Genomic DNA, 17,296 nt, shown 5'->3' with positions numbered 1-17,296 from the left:
ATTTTTTTAAACTTTTCATTGTAATCATTTGACAATATTAAGACCATTCTAAGATCAACATCTGTATAACGACCTGTTGAAACTGGAAGATGGTCTGTCTCATGAAAACGGGTCTGAAAACATCAGCTGTTCAGACGTTTGTAAGTGGGCTCGTTTTTTTTCGAAGGTGGAGGTGAATGTAGAGAAGTGATTAGATCTGTGTGAAGAGTTAATAAGGTTTCACAAGCCTTCGGCAAATATTAAATGTATTCCCACTGGTTATTTTGAAAAGTAAGCAGTTTTATTTAAAAAAGAAAAAAACAGTATAGTTTATTTCCATAAATGGACACACCGTGCATGATTGGATAAAAGCACCAGGATGAAGTGTGCCTGATACAGTGCATTCAGAAAGTATTCAGACCCCTTCACTTTTCCACATTTAATTACATTACAGACTTATTCTAAAATGGATTCAATTCTTTTTTTTGTCATGAATCTACACACAATACCCCATAATAAAAGAAGTGAAAACAGGCCAAAGAGTTCAATCTTGGTTTCATCAGACCAGCGAATCTTGTTTCTCATGCCTTTTGGCAAACTCCAAGTGGGCTGTCATGTGCCTTTTACTGAGGAGAGGCTTCCGTCTGGCCACTCTACCACAAAGGCCTGATTGGTGGAGTGCTGCAGATATAGTTATCCTTCTGGAAGGTTCTCCCATCTCCACAGAGGAACTCTGGAGCTCAGTGAGAGTGACCATTGAGTTCTTGGTCACCTCCCTGACCAAGGCCCTTCTCCCCCAATTGCTCAGTTTGGCCAGGCGGACAGCTCTATGAAGAGTCCTGGTGGTTCCAAAGTTCTTCCATTTAAGAATGACAGAGGCCACTGTGCTCTTCGCGACCTGCAAAGCTGCAGAAATTATTTTATACCCTTTCGCAGATCTGTGTCTCGACACAATCCTGTCTCGAAGGTCTATGGACAATTCCTTCGTCTTCATGGCTTGTTTTTTGCTCTGACTTGTACTGTCAACTGCGGGACCTTATATAGACAGGTATGTGTCTTTCCAAATCATGTCCACTTAATTTAATTTACCACTGGTGGACTTCAATCAATTTGCAGAAACATCTCAAGGATAATCAATGGAAATAGAATGAACCTAAGCTCAATTTTGAGTGTCATAGCAAAGGGTCTGAATACTTATGTAAATGTGATATTTCAGTTATTTATTTTTAATTACCTTGCAAAAATTTCTAGACACCTGTTTTTGCTTCTTCATTCTGGGGTAATGTGTGTAGATTGATGATAAAAAAATATGAATTTAATCCATTTTAAAATAAGGTTGTAACATAACAAAATGTGCAAAAAGTGAAGGGGTCTGAATACTTTCTGAATGCACTGTATATGCTGTCAGATCAGTTCCTAGAAAACTTTGCATTCATATGGTTTGACATCTCAGTCTTTCCAATTAAGCCACCCCTTCTTAAATATTATTGAGTGCTAATGGATTTATTAAGGTACCATAATTTTTTTTTTCAGTCATTTATAAAATGAAATTACAGTTCCAATTTTTTGAAGTGTTTTGCAGTTTCTTTTCCCTTGTCTTTGATCTCTTTACATCACGTATTATCCATTTTGGAGGCATACTGCAAGCAATGTTTGTTTAAGTTCATGACCCAGGATGACATAACCTTCAGTATACTTTGTCTAGACACTTTGAACATTTAACCATCTTTGTTGATAACATGACTAAATGAAAGTTCACCATCAACGCCCAGGTTATACCAGGTTATCCTAGATTTAATAGTTCTATGAGCTAAATCATCATTCTTTCCTATTAATGAAAGCAAACCAAAAATAATATTACTGACCATATAAAATCTATATCAACAGCCGAGAACTGAGAGAAATACTTGATGTAACTTTATCCTTTCTGGGATATTGTGTTTTGGTGAGTTTACATTGTGATGGGAAGAATGTCACTTCTGTTACTTGCGTATGGGAGTCTTGTATGTATTAGACTCAAAACGTATTCCATTACCAATGTAGCAGAACATGCTCTTTGCACAAAGAGTTTCTGAACTTTCTCTGAACCACAGGAATACGTCAAGTGGAATGATATAATATTGGTGCGCTAAGAGCAACAATTCACATCAGTGCAGCAGATTGATCTGCCAATGCACATTGCTGGAGAGGGTTTTTACTCTGTAGGAAGCAAAGTTGAGAATGCTTCACACCATAAATCTGTGGCGTATAATAAACTCCAGGTCCATTTCATACTTAAGATAGCAAGAACAACATGTTAACATCAAGTAATTCTATAATTATGGACAAGTCATTTATAAATTTAGTAAACCCACCTTAAACTGTCCTCAAATTGTTTGGACACCCTGATAAGTTGGCTGAGCAATGGGATGATGTTCACTTTTGTCATTTCAGATTTATATGAATTTTGTAAATTCAGCTTTGAATTATTAGCACATCCTAGAGATGCTCCCTCTCTGATGAACTAATAGCATAGTCTAAGCAATTGAAATCAGCAGTGTTATTAAATTCAAAGTGCTGGAGCAACTCAGTGAGTCAGGCAGCATGTGTGGGGGTAATCGGACTGACCATGTTTTGGTTTGGGACCCATCTTTGGCCTGATTGGAGTTGGGGGGAGCTGGAAAGGACATGGGGACGGGATGTAGCCTGATAAGCGATAGGTGGATACAACTGAATGGTGATGGGGGTTGATTGGCAGATGGGTGAAGTAAGTGACAAAGGTTAGAGGCGAAAAGGAGTCATAAGAGTGTCAGATCAAAAGAGGAGTGAAATGTCAAGCTGGAGGGAGGGATATAGCTGGAAGGGGACGGGGGAAAGAGGGGGGATAACAAGGAATTGGATGACTCAGTGATGGGAGATGAGTGTACGATGGAGGGGAAAGGAGCAGAGTGACTGGGAAGTGTGGCCCCACTTGTCTTTTCCAGCTTTCTCCCCACCCCCCACCTCATTCAATTCAATCTGAAGAAGGGTCCTGACCAGAAACGTCATTTTATCCATTCCCCGCACAGATGCTACCTTACCTGCTGAATTACTCCAGCATTTTGTTTTTCTCAAATTCCCACATCAGTTGTTTCTTGTGGCTCCAATGCTATAAATTGTTCCTTAGCTTTTACTAACAATGTGGCATAAGGAATATAATTATCTTAAATAAAGTTGTATGGATATTACTCAGACATTAGAAATAGATTATGCAAGATGAGTATAATAAACATGCATTCATTTCTGTTATTCATTGATTGTTTTCTTCCATTGCTCAATTCTATCAGGCAATGCTGAGATTGGTTCTGAATTGCATTGATCGACTAAATGGTTACCACAGTGCAGCACATTTTTCAGAGCTTGCTGGCGAAGAAGTTGGAGAAGCATGGAAAGATATCTTGAATTTGCTATATGAACTACTAGGTAAAGTTTTACAATTGCATGTATTGAGCAAATGAAGCCAGTGGATGAAGAATATATTGGAGCAGTGAATATGTTCCATTAATCTCAGAAGAATCAACAAAATGCTTTCAATTGATTTCCAAAAATATGAATGGCACTCAGTGAACCCGTTTTAATTAATTGGGTAAACTTCTTGCAAAAACACTTCATTTTACATTTGGAGCTTGACATTCAAAAACACAAAACTGGCAAAAAATCAGGGCAAAGTTGTTGAAAATTAGCTTAGTCTGGAAGCAACCTTTAACTGTCAGTGTCTGCACCTGTTTTGTTTTTTTAAATCAAAAAATGTGTTCAATTATTAAAAATAATATCTACAATAAAACAATACAGAACCCACCACCATAATACAAGACAAACAAATATACTAAATAAAGTAATATACAACTATGTTACAATCCTTGTCAATGATGCATTCAACCCCCCGCGGTGCTCAGCGGTCAGGGCGTAGTCCCTGTCTAGTTCCAACCGGGGTGCGGATGCAACCTCGGAAAAGGGGCAGGCAGCTGGCTCGGGCAAAGCCCTATTCCGCCCGGCGCCGTGACTCGCAGATGGCCAGCTTGGCCAGGCCCAGGAGCAACCCAACCAGGACATCTTCTGCCCTACCCTCTCCCCTATGCATAGGGTGTCCAAAGATGAGGATGGTGGGTGAGAAATGCAGCCAGAAGGCAAGGAGCAGCCCCTTTAGATAATGGAACAGGGGCTGCAGCCTCACACACTCCATATGCACGTGGCACGCAGACTCTTCCAGCCCGCAAAAGTGGCAGGCAGGTGGCTGGCAAGTCTGTGAACCGCGATGTCTGCACCCGTTGGGATGTTCATCGTATTTTAAAGTGAGATTTTCTTTTTTTTTTTGCACTTATTGCTAATGTAATGCAACCTGCTCCTCCGAAACCATTTAATGAACCAACACTCAAATTGCATTCCTCAGCTTCATTGATATTTGTGAACTCCTACAATCTCAAACTTACCATGACTGCTTTTGAAACATGGCTCAGGTTTCGGGAACACTCAGTTTCATTTCAGGTTGCAGTTGATGGCCTCTGCCTCATTTTATATTTTCTGTACTCTGCTGCATTCCAGAAGTAATTCTAACCCTATAATCCAGGAAAGAAGATCTTAATGGCTACATCTCGTAGAAGCTGATAGAGCTTGCAGTGGGAATTGCCCGCATTACAAGCTTTCCTAAAGTGCAGGGATTCACGTCCTTATAGCAACATCTTTGGAACCTTCTGCCAGGTGTGTGTGGCTGCAGAGTCTCTGACTCTACTAATAAAGATCATGTCTCCCGAGGGCAGTATCCTTGACTGACTATAAAGGCCCGACTAGCACCCTGGAAGGACGCCACCCTCTACCCCACCTCCCCATTAAAGCAGTTTCTCTGCTTTCAACAGCAGTATGGAGAAAACCTGGTATTGCTATATGTCCTATTTAAGAGCTGGTTGCCATAATTGCACTTGCTGGGCTACATGGAGAAACAGAGAAAGGAATGGTGAATAGAAGCATATGCTAGCAGCAGGATAGGTTAATTAGATTGTGGGAGGCACAAGTGGAACTTGATCACCAAAGTAAATCATGGGCAGTATGTCATTTAAAATAGGGATTAACAGGCAAGGGTGGTCAGATGGGAATGTAGAATATGTACAAAAGTGAAGAATGATAAAAAACGGTATTGCTACCTAAATGTTAATATGAAATGTACCCAGTCACGTCTCTTCCCACAGTGCTCGAAGCACTTGGGTGGAATTGATGTTCATGTAATTCTATATAACATGTCACTATTAGAGGAATTTTCTTTTGAGGATTTGATATATAATAAAACCAATTCTTCTGCTCATTCTCCCCAGCTGCTCTAATACGTGGTAATCGAAGTAACTGTGCCAAATTTTCAAAAAACCTAGACTGGTTGGTCAGTAAATTAGACAGACTGGAATCTTCATCAGGTAATACAGTTTTCTATTTGGATGTGAATTCAAAACCATTTGTATTCCAATATAATTGTTTCTAATATATGAAAATGTTGGTAGAATTCAATTTTAGTAACATATGAACTAGATCACCAGACAAGATCCAGGCTGGAATGTGGTAGGTCCTCTGGAATTGGTTTCCAATATAAACAAAGCCCCACTTTCTAACCCCACATTTTTCCCAGTCAGGCATAAACAGATCTTGCTCCACTTCCCCACATCTACAAAGCATGTCAGTGGGTTTAACAAGTTGCCATAGCAATTTCATCCTCTACAGGAATTTTGAAAAGGGTTGCCAGCTTTGGTTGAAGACATTTCTGGAAATGTAATCACTTCAAGTTGTGGTCTAATAATGCCTTATCACATGGGTCTTAATCAGGCCTCAATTCATTACTTTTCATCTCCCCCGTTATTCCTCAGTCTCTATACTCTGAAAATCCCAACTCCTCATTCTATTCACTGAAGCTCCTATTTTCCTTTCTACTTCCTATTTTCTCACATGGGATTTAGGGTAAGCAAGCCAATTAGATACAAAATTGGCTTGAAGGTAAGAAACAGAGGGTGATGGCAGTTTTTTTAAGACTGGCAGACTGTAACATTTGGTGCACCATAGGGATCGTGGCTGGTTCAAAAGTCATGTTAATGTTTTTTGTATGTGAATGGAGGTGGCATGGTTAGAGAGCTTGGAGATTACACTAAAATTGGTGGTGTGACGGCTAATGAAGAAGGTTATCTATGATAACGAAAGGATCTGGATCAACTGTGCCAATGAGTAAGGAATAGCAGTTGAAGTTTAATTTAGCATTTTGTTTGGATAAACCAGAGCATAAATCCTTGAACATTTTTTGTTCCTTTTCAGTTTAATGACATGTTCCAACAGCAGGACCACTGGAACTGTATGCAATACTCCAAATATGACCTTATCAACATCTTGTTTAGCTGTAGCATGACATCTCATCTCCTATACTCAGTACCTGACTGAGGAAGGGCAAGCATACTAATTGCCTTCTTCATCACCTTGTCCATATGTGCTGCTCTTCGTGTAACTAAGTACCAGAACTGCTAGACCTCTTTGTTCTGCAACACTCGCCAGGGCCCTAACATTTACTTTGTAAGTCCATTTGGAAGGTGAATGATCAGTCTTTTTCCCAAGGTAGGGTATCACTAGAGATTATAGATTTAAGATGTGAGGGGAGTGATTTCAGACCCGAGAGGTAATGTTTTCACATGGCATGTGTACATAGAACAAACTGCCAGCAGAAATGGGGGAGGCGGGTACAGTTCCAACATTTAAAAGACACTTACATAGATATATAGATACGAAAGGTTGGGAGGGATATGGGCTAGGCATAGGCAAATGGGACCAGCTTGTTTAGTCAACTTGCTTGGCATGGACAAGTATGACCTGTTTCCATGCTAAACTGCTTCATGACATGATTAATTTATTTACCATCTTTTCCCCAGTAAAGATGAGATACTGATGACTTTGTTTCACTCCCTGAGACCTAATTCCTTGCACCCCATTTACACACAGCTTCCATTCCATAATCTCCATCTCATCACTATTTTGCAGTCTGTATCTCCTTCTCAGTTCCCATTTCTCAGTTCATATTCCATCTCACATTCTTCTATCCCCTAATGTTATGGAAAGTTGATCTGTTTGCCTTGAGCCTCGTGCACATATGATACTGCTGTGAGAGCATGATAAATGGGCTGCAGTTCTGACTGGAGTGAGGTTTCAGTCTTGCCGGGTAAGATGCTGAATAGTGTGCCCTAAAATGATTTACTATCCAAATAAATTATAGCAAATGAATGGTAATTAATGTATTCCACATATTGCATAGTAGTCCGGAAGCATTTTTTAATATCCAAGATGAAGTTAGTTCGAGTTCTGCAGATACCATTGGTTCTTAAGAGTGCATGATTTACTTTATGTCAGATACTTTAAGTATAGATGACTACCTCCTCTATACATAACTAAAACTCTGATCTTGGGCTCTTCCGGTTTGCATGGTTTTCTATTTGCGCAAAAACAACATGATAGCACTAAGATTTTTCGCCACCTTACTATTCTCCTGTGCTGCAAGTGCAACAAGTTTTGTTCTAATCAATGGTATATTTTAAAAGTTATTAAGGTTTAAAAATCTTAAAAACCGCGCATGTGCTGATTGGTCTCTTCTCTTGTTAGTTAGCGCCACGCAGATTGGTCTCCTCTCCTGTCAGTCAACGTCATGGCCGGGACAGCGAAGCCCCCTCCTGCACCATGGCCTCTCCCACCTCACTCACAAATTCCTTTCTCCCCTCATCACAGTAACCTGGTTACCATCTCCCCCACCACCGGCGGAGGCTGCGAGGGCGGGTGTTCAGTGGAGGCCCTGGTCCCGTCTCTCTTTCCCTCACTCACCCCTCTCCCACGTCCGCTCTCTGCGGCAATGGTGGTTCCGTCTACCCTTCCCCCCCGGATGAATGGCTGCGACCGTCCGTTTCCTCCTCCGACGCCGCTGCGGTAACTCACCCTCATGGCCCTCTCGGAGGAGATATTCTCCACCAGCTCGTCGAAAATCGGGGTGCCCGCCGTGACCAGCACCGACTCCACCCACCCCCTCCTCCCGGCAGTGGCAGCGAGCAGGCAGGCAGGTAGGCGGGTGGGCAGGGCAGGGACGGGCCAAGTGGCAACAGCGGGCGGTCGGACAGGACGGGGATGGGCCGAGCGGCGGCTGAGCTGGAGTGGGCAGAGGGAGGGAGGGAGGGTTGCAGGGTGGCCGAGCAGTTTGCTCGGAGTTTGAGTAACACACACACACACACACACACACACACACACACACACACACACACACACACACACACACACACACACACACACACACACACTCCTGGGGAAGTGAAGAGGGAGAATGGGGGAATTGAGGGAGAGAAGGGGGTAGGGAGGGAGAGAGAGTAAAGTGGGGGAGGTGAGGAGGGAGTATGGTGGAGAAGGGGGAATAGAGGGAGAGGAGGGAGGAGTGGGGGAGGTAGGGAGTGGGGAATAGAGGGGCAGGGGGGCAGTGGTGGAGGTCAGGAGGGATAGTGGGGGGGGGATAGGGGAGGTGATGAGTGGGGATAGAGGGATAGGAGGGGGTAGGGAGGAGAGAGGTTATGGAGGGGAGGGAAGGAGTGACTGAGGGTAGGGGAAAGGAGAGGTGAGGGAGGAATTGGGGGAGGGCAGGAGGAGAGGGGAAAGAAGAGGGAGGGCGTAGAGGAGGGGGAGGGAGTGCTGTGGGATGATGGGAAATGAGCCGTGCCTGCGCAGTTGGGGGCTATGAGTGAGTGGTGGAATATAGCATTGGGGGAACGGGTGAGTGGTGGAATATTTTGTTGGGGGAGCAGACCCAACGGTTAAAGCTCTTATCCAGGTCTTGATAAATGCTGTGGTTTTAGAGAGACTATCTTGAGGATAGGATATTGTAATGAAAATCGTGTCTGCTTCAGTTGATTATTTGGATATTTGTAAATGCATGACAAAGCATTATACTTTGCTTGATTTCTTGACAGCAAAACACAATGAATAAAAAATAATTAAATGTGGCATCAGCTGATGGTCAGACCACTTACGGTCGAACCCTCATCAGTGGCTACGAGGGCTGTCACATGACGTCATGGGTTTAGGGGAATGTCCTGCTACATAAGCAGATATCATCTGGAGATTATGGGTCGACAGGTAGCTGAGTTCAATCCAACACCCTCGCTCAGCTACAGCAGCAATGACAATATGTTAGAGGACCAAACTTGCATGTACATTAACCATGTAATGTCTGAATAAAGCAGCTGTTTGTTCACCACGTTTGATGCCGCTACATAATGTGATTTTATAAATTACACCCGAGTTATTTCACGTTTTGTGTCTGATCATCTTATACACTTTCAAATCAACGCTTTAATATAGGTATCCTCGAAGTACTACATTGCATCTTGATCGAAAGTCCTGAAGCACTAAATGTGATTAAAGAATGCCACATCAAATCTATTATTTCATTACTGGATAAACATGGACGCAATCACAAGGTGTGTACAAGTTAATCAATTAACAATGAATAAGTATTTTGCTACTAGCTAGAATGAATTGCAAATGGTGTCATAATTTCACATACAAATCTAACTATTTCCCATGTACATTTTCAGTAGATATTGGCAAAATACTTTCTAAATAATTAAAGATATTGAAGTAAATTGAGAGGGAAGAGTTTGTGGGGTGGAGCTGGCTTCCTCTGCCAAAAGCCTGCTCCCTAATATTAGTGAATAATGAATCCCCCAGACAACTAGTTTTCTGTCACTGTGGCAAGTTGTATGGATAGACTGATGTGTCTGACTCCACAGATGTGGCCACACTTGTGAGCCCAGTCTTGGTTTCCTAGATTGCACCCATTAATTAATTATTTTAAATCATAGACAAATTCCTGACTATTCTGGCATCCCCTTTGCCAAAGTTACAATGGGATTGTGGTGGAAAGAGAATCGATTTTGAGGCAATTGAAAACAGTAGGGCTCTTTATAAAAGATGATTTAACGACACAAAAATACTCTATTTGCTGGGACCATTAGCTGGAAATACATTTTCCTGCTTTATTAGCTCAGGTGATGTAACCCACATGGTTGCTTCCCACTGAAATGAAAATTAACTCCAGGATTTCTTGGGGGAAGGTGGGCCAAATCAGTGGATGCCCATTGATGTGTTCCAACACTCACAATAGAAGAGAAAGCCAAGTATTTTTTTAGTCTTAAAATTGCATCCTGCCAGCTGACTTTCTGATGCATGTATGGAATTATATACAATTGGCACTGTAGTTCTTCCACACACTATTGCATACTGTTCGGATCATGTCATCTGTTGCTCTGTTTAGGTGCTGGACCTGCTATGCTCTCTGTGTGTGTGCAATGGTGTTGCTATACGAGTTAATCAGAACCTGATATGTGACAATCTGCTACCCCGTCGTGATTTACTTCTGCAAACTCGCATGGTTAACAATGTAGCAAGGTAATGTATATTATACTAATTTAACAAAGGAACTGATGTATATCATCTTTTACTTGTTTTATATGTGTTTAAACTATTAAACATTGCAATCTTCTCCATTTCATTATGTTGCCTTCACTCCATGATATGCACGTGGTAAATGGATGCTCTCTGCATAAACAATCTCTCTTCCCCATGGCTAGGGTATTTGGCTTTGGTAAGGATTAATGAATCCAATCATATTTGTATCATCTGTTCAAATACCATTCTGACTGCCACTGAATTGCTTGATTTGACATAGTATTTCTCTGCAATAAGTCTAAATTCTTTTCACTGCTTTGATCAAATAAATAAAATCTCAATAATTTCCTCTGACATTTTTTTACTTAAAATGAAGCACACCATTTAATAAATAAAAATGAAGCTAGAACTCTCAGGCAAAGGTGTAAATGAGATAGATATTAACACATAATTTATAGGTTCTAATTCGAACTAATTAGAAAGTAGTTGCACTGTGGACAGATTTCCTTTCTTCTGCAGTTAGCCATCAGTGTCAAGGAGGAATACAAGGTGAAATGTCTAGGATATACAAATTTACAGGAAACAGTGGAACTCTCAGTTGGCAAAAGAACTGAATATCAACCATCTGCCCATCCTATTCCACTGGGCATACTTAGTTTAAAGTTGTTCCCATGATAATTCAAAAATAAATGAATGGGTACATGCTGATCTTTTTAAAACATGCCTTAACTAAAATGTTGGACAGAACGTTAGGTTTTTGTAATTTAACTGGACATGTTATACATTAGTTCATAAAATTTCCTGATCTAAATGCAATACTTGATTACCATTTCAAACTGTTCATTCTTTCTGTTTTACAGCATCAGGCCCAACATATTCCTGAGAACTAGTGAAGGTTCAGCGCAGTACAAGAAATGGTATTATGAACTGGCCGTTGATCATGTCAATCCCTTTTTGACTGCGAATCCTATTCACTTGCGTGTTGGCTGGGCATCCGCAAAGGGTTACGCTCCCTATCCTGGAGGTGGAGAGGGATGGGGAGGAAATGGTGTGGGTGATGATCTTTATTCTTATGGATTTGATGGACTTCATTTGTGGTCAGGTTAGTAACTGCACAAAAATATCTCGGCTAAATATTAATTATATTTTTAAGGAATTCCTTTCTATTTTGCATATTGATAAAACTAATAATTAATTAATAATTTGGGATCAGTGTATTATGATTTTTTTTTTTATAACCATGAATGTCTTGGTATCTACAGTATCAAGTCTAGTTTGTGTTTTCTAAGTTCTTTGACCGTAAGAGTATTATGCAATAAAATTAATTGGCCCATGAATTCCTGCGTCAGAAGAGTCACAAATTTAATTCTGCCTGGGAGAATTAAATTGGGAAACAATGTCCTAGAATTTTGCCACTTTCAGAATTCCCCATGACCTTCCATCGTGGGGAGTTATTATTTTTGACGCTTCGAATGAGCCACGTCTATATCAGAGCTGCAGATGCAAAAGGTCTTTATTCAGCACAAGAAGCAAATGGGCAGAGGAGACCTGATGACAGAATCTCCTGGAGAATCATTTAGTGGAATATCTCTGAACTTAAATCACATGAAGCTTTTGTTTCCTTTAAACATAAAGATAACAGCAGATAGTTGTATTTATTGTCAATAGTTATAATAATGCTATTTACTTTAGTATCTTTCTGTGCAGATGAGTGGTTCAGTAGCATATCTTAACTGATAAGAACACCTATAAATATTCAAGCATCTTTGTTGGGAATCAAGGCACATTTTACCATTGTATTGTGGAATGGCTCTCTGGAAACAAACATCCCAAATCTCAGTTTTAAAGAAAATTTGTATTTGACCATGGCAAACAAGCAGGTCTCTGAAACATTGATGTTATCCAATGGATTTTGGACAGATTTCCTTTCCCATTTGTCTGTACATATCAGAATGTGTCATGTTAGTTTCCACCTTTTATCCCTTTATCGTTTCCTGCTATGACCTGTAACCTTGATCTGGTGTCCACTTAGTCATTGCTTTTAATTACATAAACAAAAGTTCACCAACGCACACAGTAAGTGAATGGTGGTGGTGGTGGAAATGGTTGACCTTGTCTGGGGTATCATTTAATGCACAGGAGTTGCATTCACAAATGAGGCAGCAGCGCTCATTGTAAGGATTGCCATAGTATAAATGTTCTTTGGGTGATTAGTCAGAAGACATCATGCACATTTGTACCCGAGTAGCTATTATGAAACATTTAATCTGTGATCCTCAAATATGCCTCCAGTCTAATATGAATAAATACATTATAAAGATCAGTACATAGTAAAGCAGTTCTTTTTTTGAACACATTGTTCCCATATTCGGTTGAGGCAATGCACATGAGTTCTAAAGCTATTTGGGTTAACTGGGGATAGAGTTGGACTAAGTTTATCAAGGAAATACCTGTTTGTGTTTCTGGTTTGGAGTATGTTAGCTATAAAGAGAGGTTGGACAAACTTGGATGTTTTCCCTGGAGTGTTGGAGGCTGAAGATTTACCTGATAGAAATATGTAAAATTATGAGAGGCATAGATAGGGTAGTCGGTCTATTTTTTCCAAGTGCAAATATCAAATACTAGGAGGCATAGTTTTTTAGTGACAGCAGAAAAGTTTAAAGGAGATTTGCAAGGCATTTAGACAGGCACATTAACTGGCGGGGAGAATAGGGGTATAGACCATGTACAGGCAGATGGCATTAGTTTAGATGGCATCATAGTTGGCGCAGAACTGGTGAGTCAAAGGCCTGTTCCTATACTGTACTGTTCATAAGATACATGGATACATAGATACATCGACAATAGGTGCAGGAATAGGCCATTCAGCCCTTCAATCCAGCACCGCCATTCAATGTGATCATGGCTGATCATCCACAATTAGTACCCCGTTCCTGCCTTCTCCCCATACCCCTTGATTTGCTACCCCTAAGAGCTCTATCTAACACTTTTGAATGCATCCAGTGAATCGGCCTCCACTGCCTTCTGAAGCAGAGAATTCCACAAATTCACAACTGTGTGAAAAGGTTTTTCCTCATCTCAGTTCTAAATGGCCTACCCCTTATTCTTATACTGTGGCCTCTGGTTCTGGACTCCCCCAACATCACGAACGTGTTTCCTGCATCTAGCATGTCCAATCCCTTCATAATTTTATATGTTTCTATAAGATATCCTCTCATCCTTCTAAATTCCAGTGAATAAACCCCAGTCACTCCATTCTTTATTCATATAACAGTCCCGCTATCTCAGGAATTAACCTCGTGAACCTACGCTGCATTCCCTCAATAGCAAGAATATCCTTCCTCAAATTAGACCAAAACTGCACACAATACTCCAGGTGTGGTCTCGCCAGGGCCCTGTACAACTGCAGAAGGACCTATTTGCTCCTATACTCAACTCCTCGCGTTATGAAGGCCAACATACCATTAGCTTTCTTCACTGCTATTGTACCTGCATGCTTACTTTCAGTGACTAATGTACAAGGACACCCAGATCTCGTTGTACTTCCCCTTTTCCTAACCTGATACCATTCAGATAATAATCTGCCTTCCTGTTCTTGTCACCAAAGTGGATAACCTCACATTTATCCACATTATACTGCATCTGCCATGCATCTGCCCACACCCAACCTGTCCAAATCACCCTGCTTCATCATAGCATCCTCTTCACAGTTCACACTGCCACCCAGATTTGTGTCATCTGCAAATTTGCTAATGTTACTAATCATAAAATCATAAATGATAGTAGAATTAGGCCATTCAATCATGGTTGATTTATCTCTCCTAACCCCATTCTCCTTCTCCCCATAACCTCTGACACCCGTACTAATCAAGAAACTACTGTTCTATGAACTATAATTATAAATAATAAAAGCCTGCACTTGGTTTTCCGTAATCCATTGTTTTCAGCTCAATTTCAGTGAAAATTACACTTCGGTGCACAAATGTTTTGATTATTGTATTGATACTCCATTATCAATAGTTTGATATGCGTATTGTTTATTATCTTGCATAATAGGTCGAGTATCAAGGTCTGTGTCATCACCTAATCAACATATACTGAATGGCGATGATGTAGTTAGTTGTTGCCTGGATTTAGGTATTCCAAGTATTTCCTTCCGCATTAATGGACAGCCAGTACAAGGAATGTTTGAGAGCTTCAATACCGATGGGCTGTTCTTCCCGGTGGTCAGCTTTTCTGCGGGTGCCAAGTAAGTTTATCACCCCATTAGTGCCGTGATACTTAATTTTGGTTCTGATATTGCCATATTTTAGAATTGGTCACCAGCCAGTCTTTTGAAACTGGGGAATATAAAGTGAATTTGTTCTAAATAGGTTAATTATGCCATATCTTAGCCCCAGCAAATATCGGTTTCAAAGTCCACATTTTCTATAATTTGTAGACCAACTGTCATGTTATAAAATTGGGCCTCGAGCAGAGAATTGGAGTTTGTGCAGAGCAGCTTGATTTTTTCATGTAGCACTATTGCAAGTATATTCAAGAATAATTTATATGCATAACTTACAAATGTTTCTCTGGGTATTCATCCGGGCAGTGTGCTTCATCAGTGACCTCTTTGTTCTGCTGGGATCCAATTGAGAGAGGGGGTGGGGGGGGGGCGGGGGGGTGGTGGTAAGTGAGCAGGGCGGTTGGGATGCAGGGCGTGCGGCTTTGGTATGATTGGCAAAACATTCAGGTATAGAGTGCGGAGAGTTTCAACATTTTTATTGTGTGAGGAGCAGTTGATATTTTGGTGTGCTGCCTGAGGATGGCACACCATGTTGCAACTGTACAACCCACTGGTGAGACTTGCCCAGCTTTGGGAAGATGTCAGTAAGCTAGAAAGGGTGCAAACACTGGGCTGCATAATGGCACAGCTGGTAGAGTTGCTGCCTCACAGCACCAGAGACCCAGGTCCAATGTTGGCTGTGTGGAGTTTGCACGTTCTCCTTGTGACCGCGTGGGCTTTTTCCGGGTGCTCCAGATTCCTCTCACATCCCAAAGACACATGGGTTGTAAGATAATTGGCTGCTGTATATTTTCCCTCGTGTGCAGAGTGTGATGAGAAAGTGAGATGACATAGAACTAGTATGAATGGGCGACTAATGCAAGTGTGGACTTGGTGAGCCAAAGGGCCTGTTTCTATGCTGTATCTTTAAACTGAACAAAAAGATTGATGAAAATGTTATTGGGACTGATGGGCTTGAGTTAAAAGAAGAGAGCGTTTAGGCTGGGACATTTTACACTGGAGCATAGGAGATTGAAGGATGACCATACAAAGGTAAATAAAATCATGAAGTGCATAGATAAGGTGAATGATCAGAGACCTTTTACAAGGTAGGGAAGTCTAAAACTAAAAGGCAGCGATTCAAGGTAAAATAAGTAAGATATAGAAGGGACCTGAGGGGAAATCTTTTCGCACAGTATTTAGGGAGTATATGGAATGAGTTGCCTGAGGAATCTGTAGAGGTAGGTAAAATTAAAATACTTAAGAGACATTGGCCCAGATACATGGATAGAAAAAGTTGAGAGGGATATGGGCCAAACACATGGGCAAATGGGATTAGCTCCGGTAGACATCTTAGGTGGCCTGGGTGAATTTGGCCTGTTTCCATGCTATGTAACTCTATGACTCTAATGACTCTGTGAAGAAGCAATGATTTTTTTGTCTTGATTGTCTCAATTTGAAAATATTTATCATTTTGCGTCAAAAATAAATAAACAATTAACGGCAGTTTTTAATTGTTTTTATGTTAAACAATTATAAATTGTTGGCAATGCTTAAAGGCAAAATACATTTGGACTGCTTTTTCGTAAATATACATTTTCTCTTGTTTACGTCTGGGGGAAATGCTCAGCTATTTACAATATATATTAATGATCTGGATGAGGGAATTGAAGGCAATATCTCCAAGTTTGCGGATGACACTAAGCTGGGGGGCAGTGTTAGCTGTGAGGAGGATGCTAGGAGACTGCAAGGTGAGTTGGATAGGCTGGGTGAGTGGGCAAATGTTTGGCAGATGCAGTATAATGTGGATAAATGTGAGGTTATCCATTTTGGTGGCAAAAACAGGAAAGCAGACTATTATCTAAATGGTGGCCGACTAGGAAAAGGGGAGATGCAGCGAGACCTGGGTGTCATGGTACACCAGTCATTGAAAGTAGGCATGCAGGTGCAGCAGGCAGTGAAGAAAGCAAATGATATGTTAGCTTTCATAGCAAAAGGATTTGAGTATAGGAGCAGGGAGGTTCTACTGCAGTTGTACAGGGTCTTGGTGAGACCACACCTGGAGTATTGCGTACAGTTTTGGTCTCCAAATCTGAGGAAGGACATTATTGCCATAGAGGGAGTGCAGAGAAGGTTCACCAGACTGATTCATGGGATGTCAGGACTGTCTTATGAAGAAAGACTGGATAGACTTGGTTTATACTCTCTAGAATTTAGGAGATTGAGAGGGGATCTTATAGAAACGTATAAAATTCTTAAGCGGTTGGACAGGCTAGATGCAGGAAGATTGCTCCCGATGTTGGGGAAGTCCAGGACAAGGGGTCACAGCTTAAGGATAAGGGGGAAATCCTATAAAACCGAGATGAGAAGAACTTTTTTCACACAGAGAGTGGTGAATCTCTGGAACTCTCTGCCACAGAGGGTAGTCGAGGCCAGTTCATTGGCTATATTTAAGAGGGAGTTAGATGTGGCCCTTGTGGCTAAGGGGATCAGAGGGTATGGAGAGAAGGCAGGTACGGGATACTGAGTTGGATGATCAGCCATGATCATATTGAATGGCGGTGCAGGCTCGAAGGGCCGAATGGCCTACTCCTG

At 41.2% G+C, this 17,296-nt stretch overlaps 1 protein-coding gene across 5 annotated transcripts in view; it reads left to right on the top strand.

Moving 5' to 3' along the window:
- ryr3 (ryanodine receptor 3) overlaps nt 1-17,296 on the top strand; it is a 358,203-nt gene that overhangs the window by 95,150 nt on the left and 245,757 nt on the right. For all 5 annotated transcript variants that reach the window (XM_033026930.1, XM_033026931.1, XM_033026929.1 and 2 more), the window contains 6 exons: nt 3,285-3,420; nt 5,304-5,399; nt 9,346-9,464; nt 10,301-10,434; nt 11,295-11,536; nt 14,491-14,683. In XM_033026930.1, the coding sequence (XP_032882821.1) occupies nt 3,285-3,420; nt 5,304-5,399; nt 9,346-9,464; nt 10,301-10,434; nt 11,295-11,536; nt 14,491-14,683 (920 nt within the window). The remainder of the gene's footprint in view (nt 1-3,284; nt 3,421-5,303; nt 5,400-9,345; nt 9,465-10,300; nt 10,435-11,294; nt 11,537-14,490; nt 14,684-17,296) is intronic.

The sequence above is a fragment of the Amblyraja radiata genome, chromosome 9, assembly GCF_010909765.2.
Source record: "Amblyraja radiata isolate CabotCenter1 chromosome 9, sAmbRad1.1.pri, whole genome shotgun sequence".
NCBI lineage: Eukaryota > Metazoa > Chordata > Chondrichthyes > Rajiformes > Rajidae > Amblyraja > Amblyraja radiata.
The sequence above is the reverse complement of the archived record's forward strand: the minus strand, read 5'-3'. Positions and strand labels throughout refer to the sequence as shown.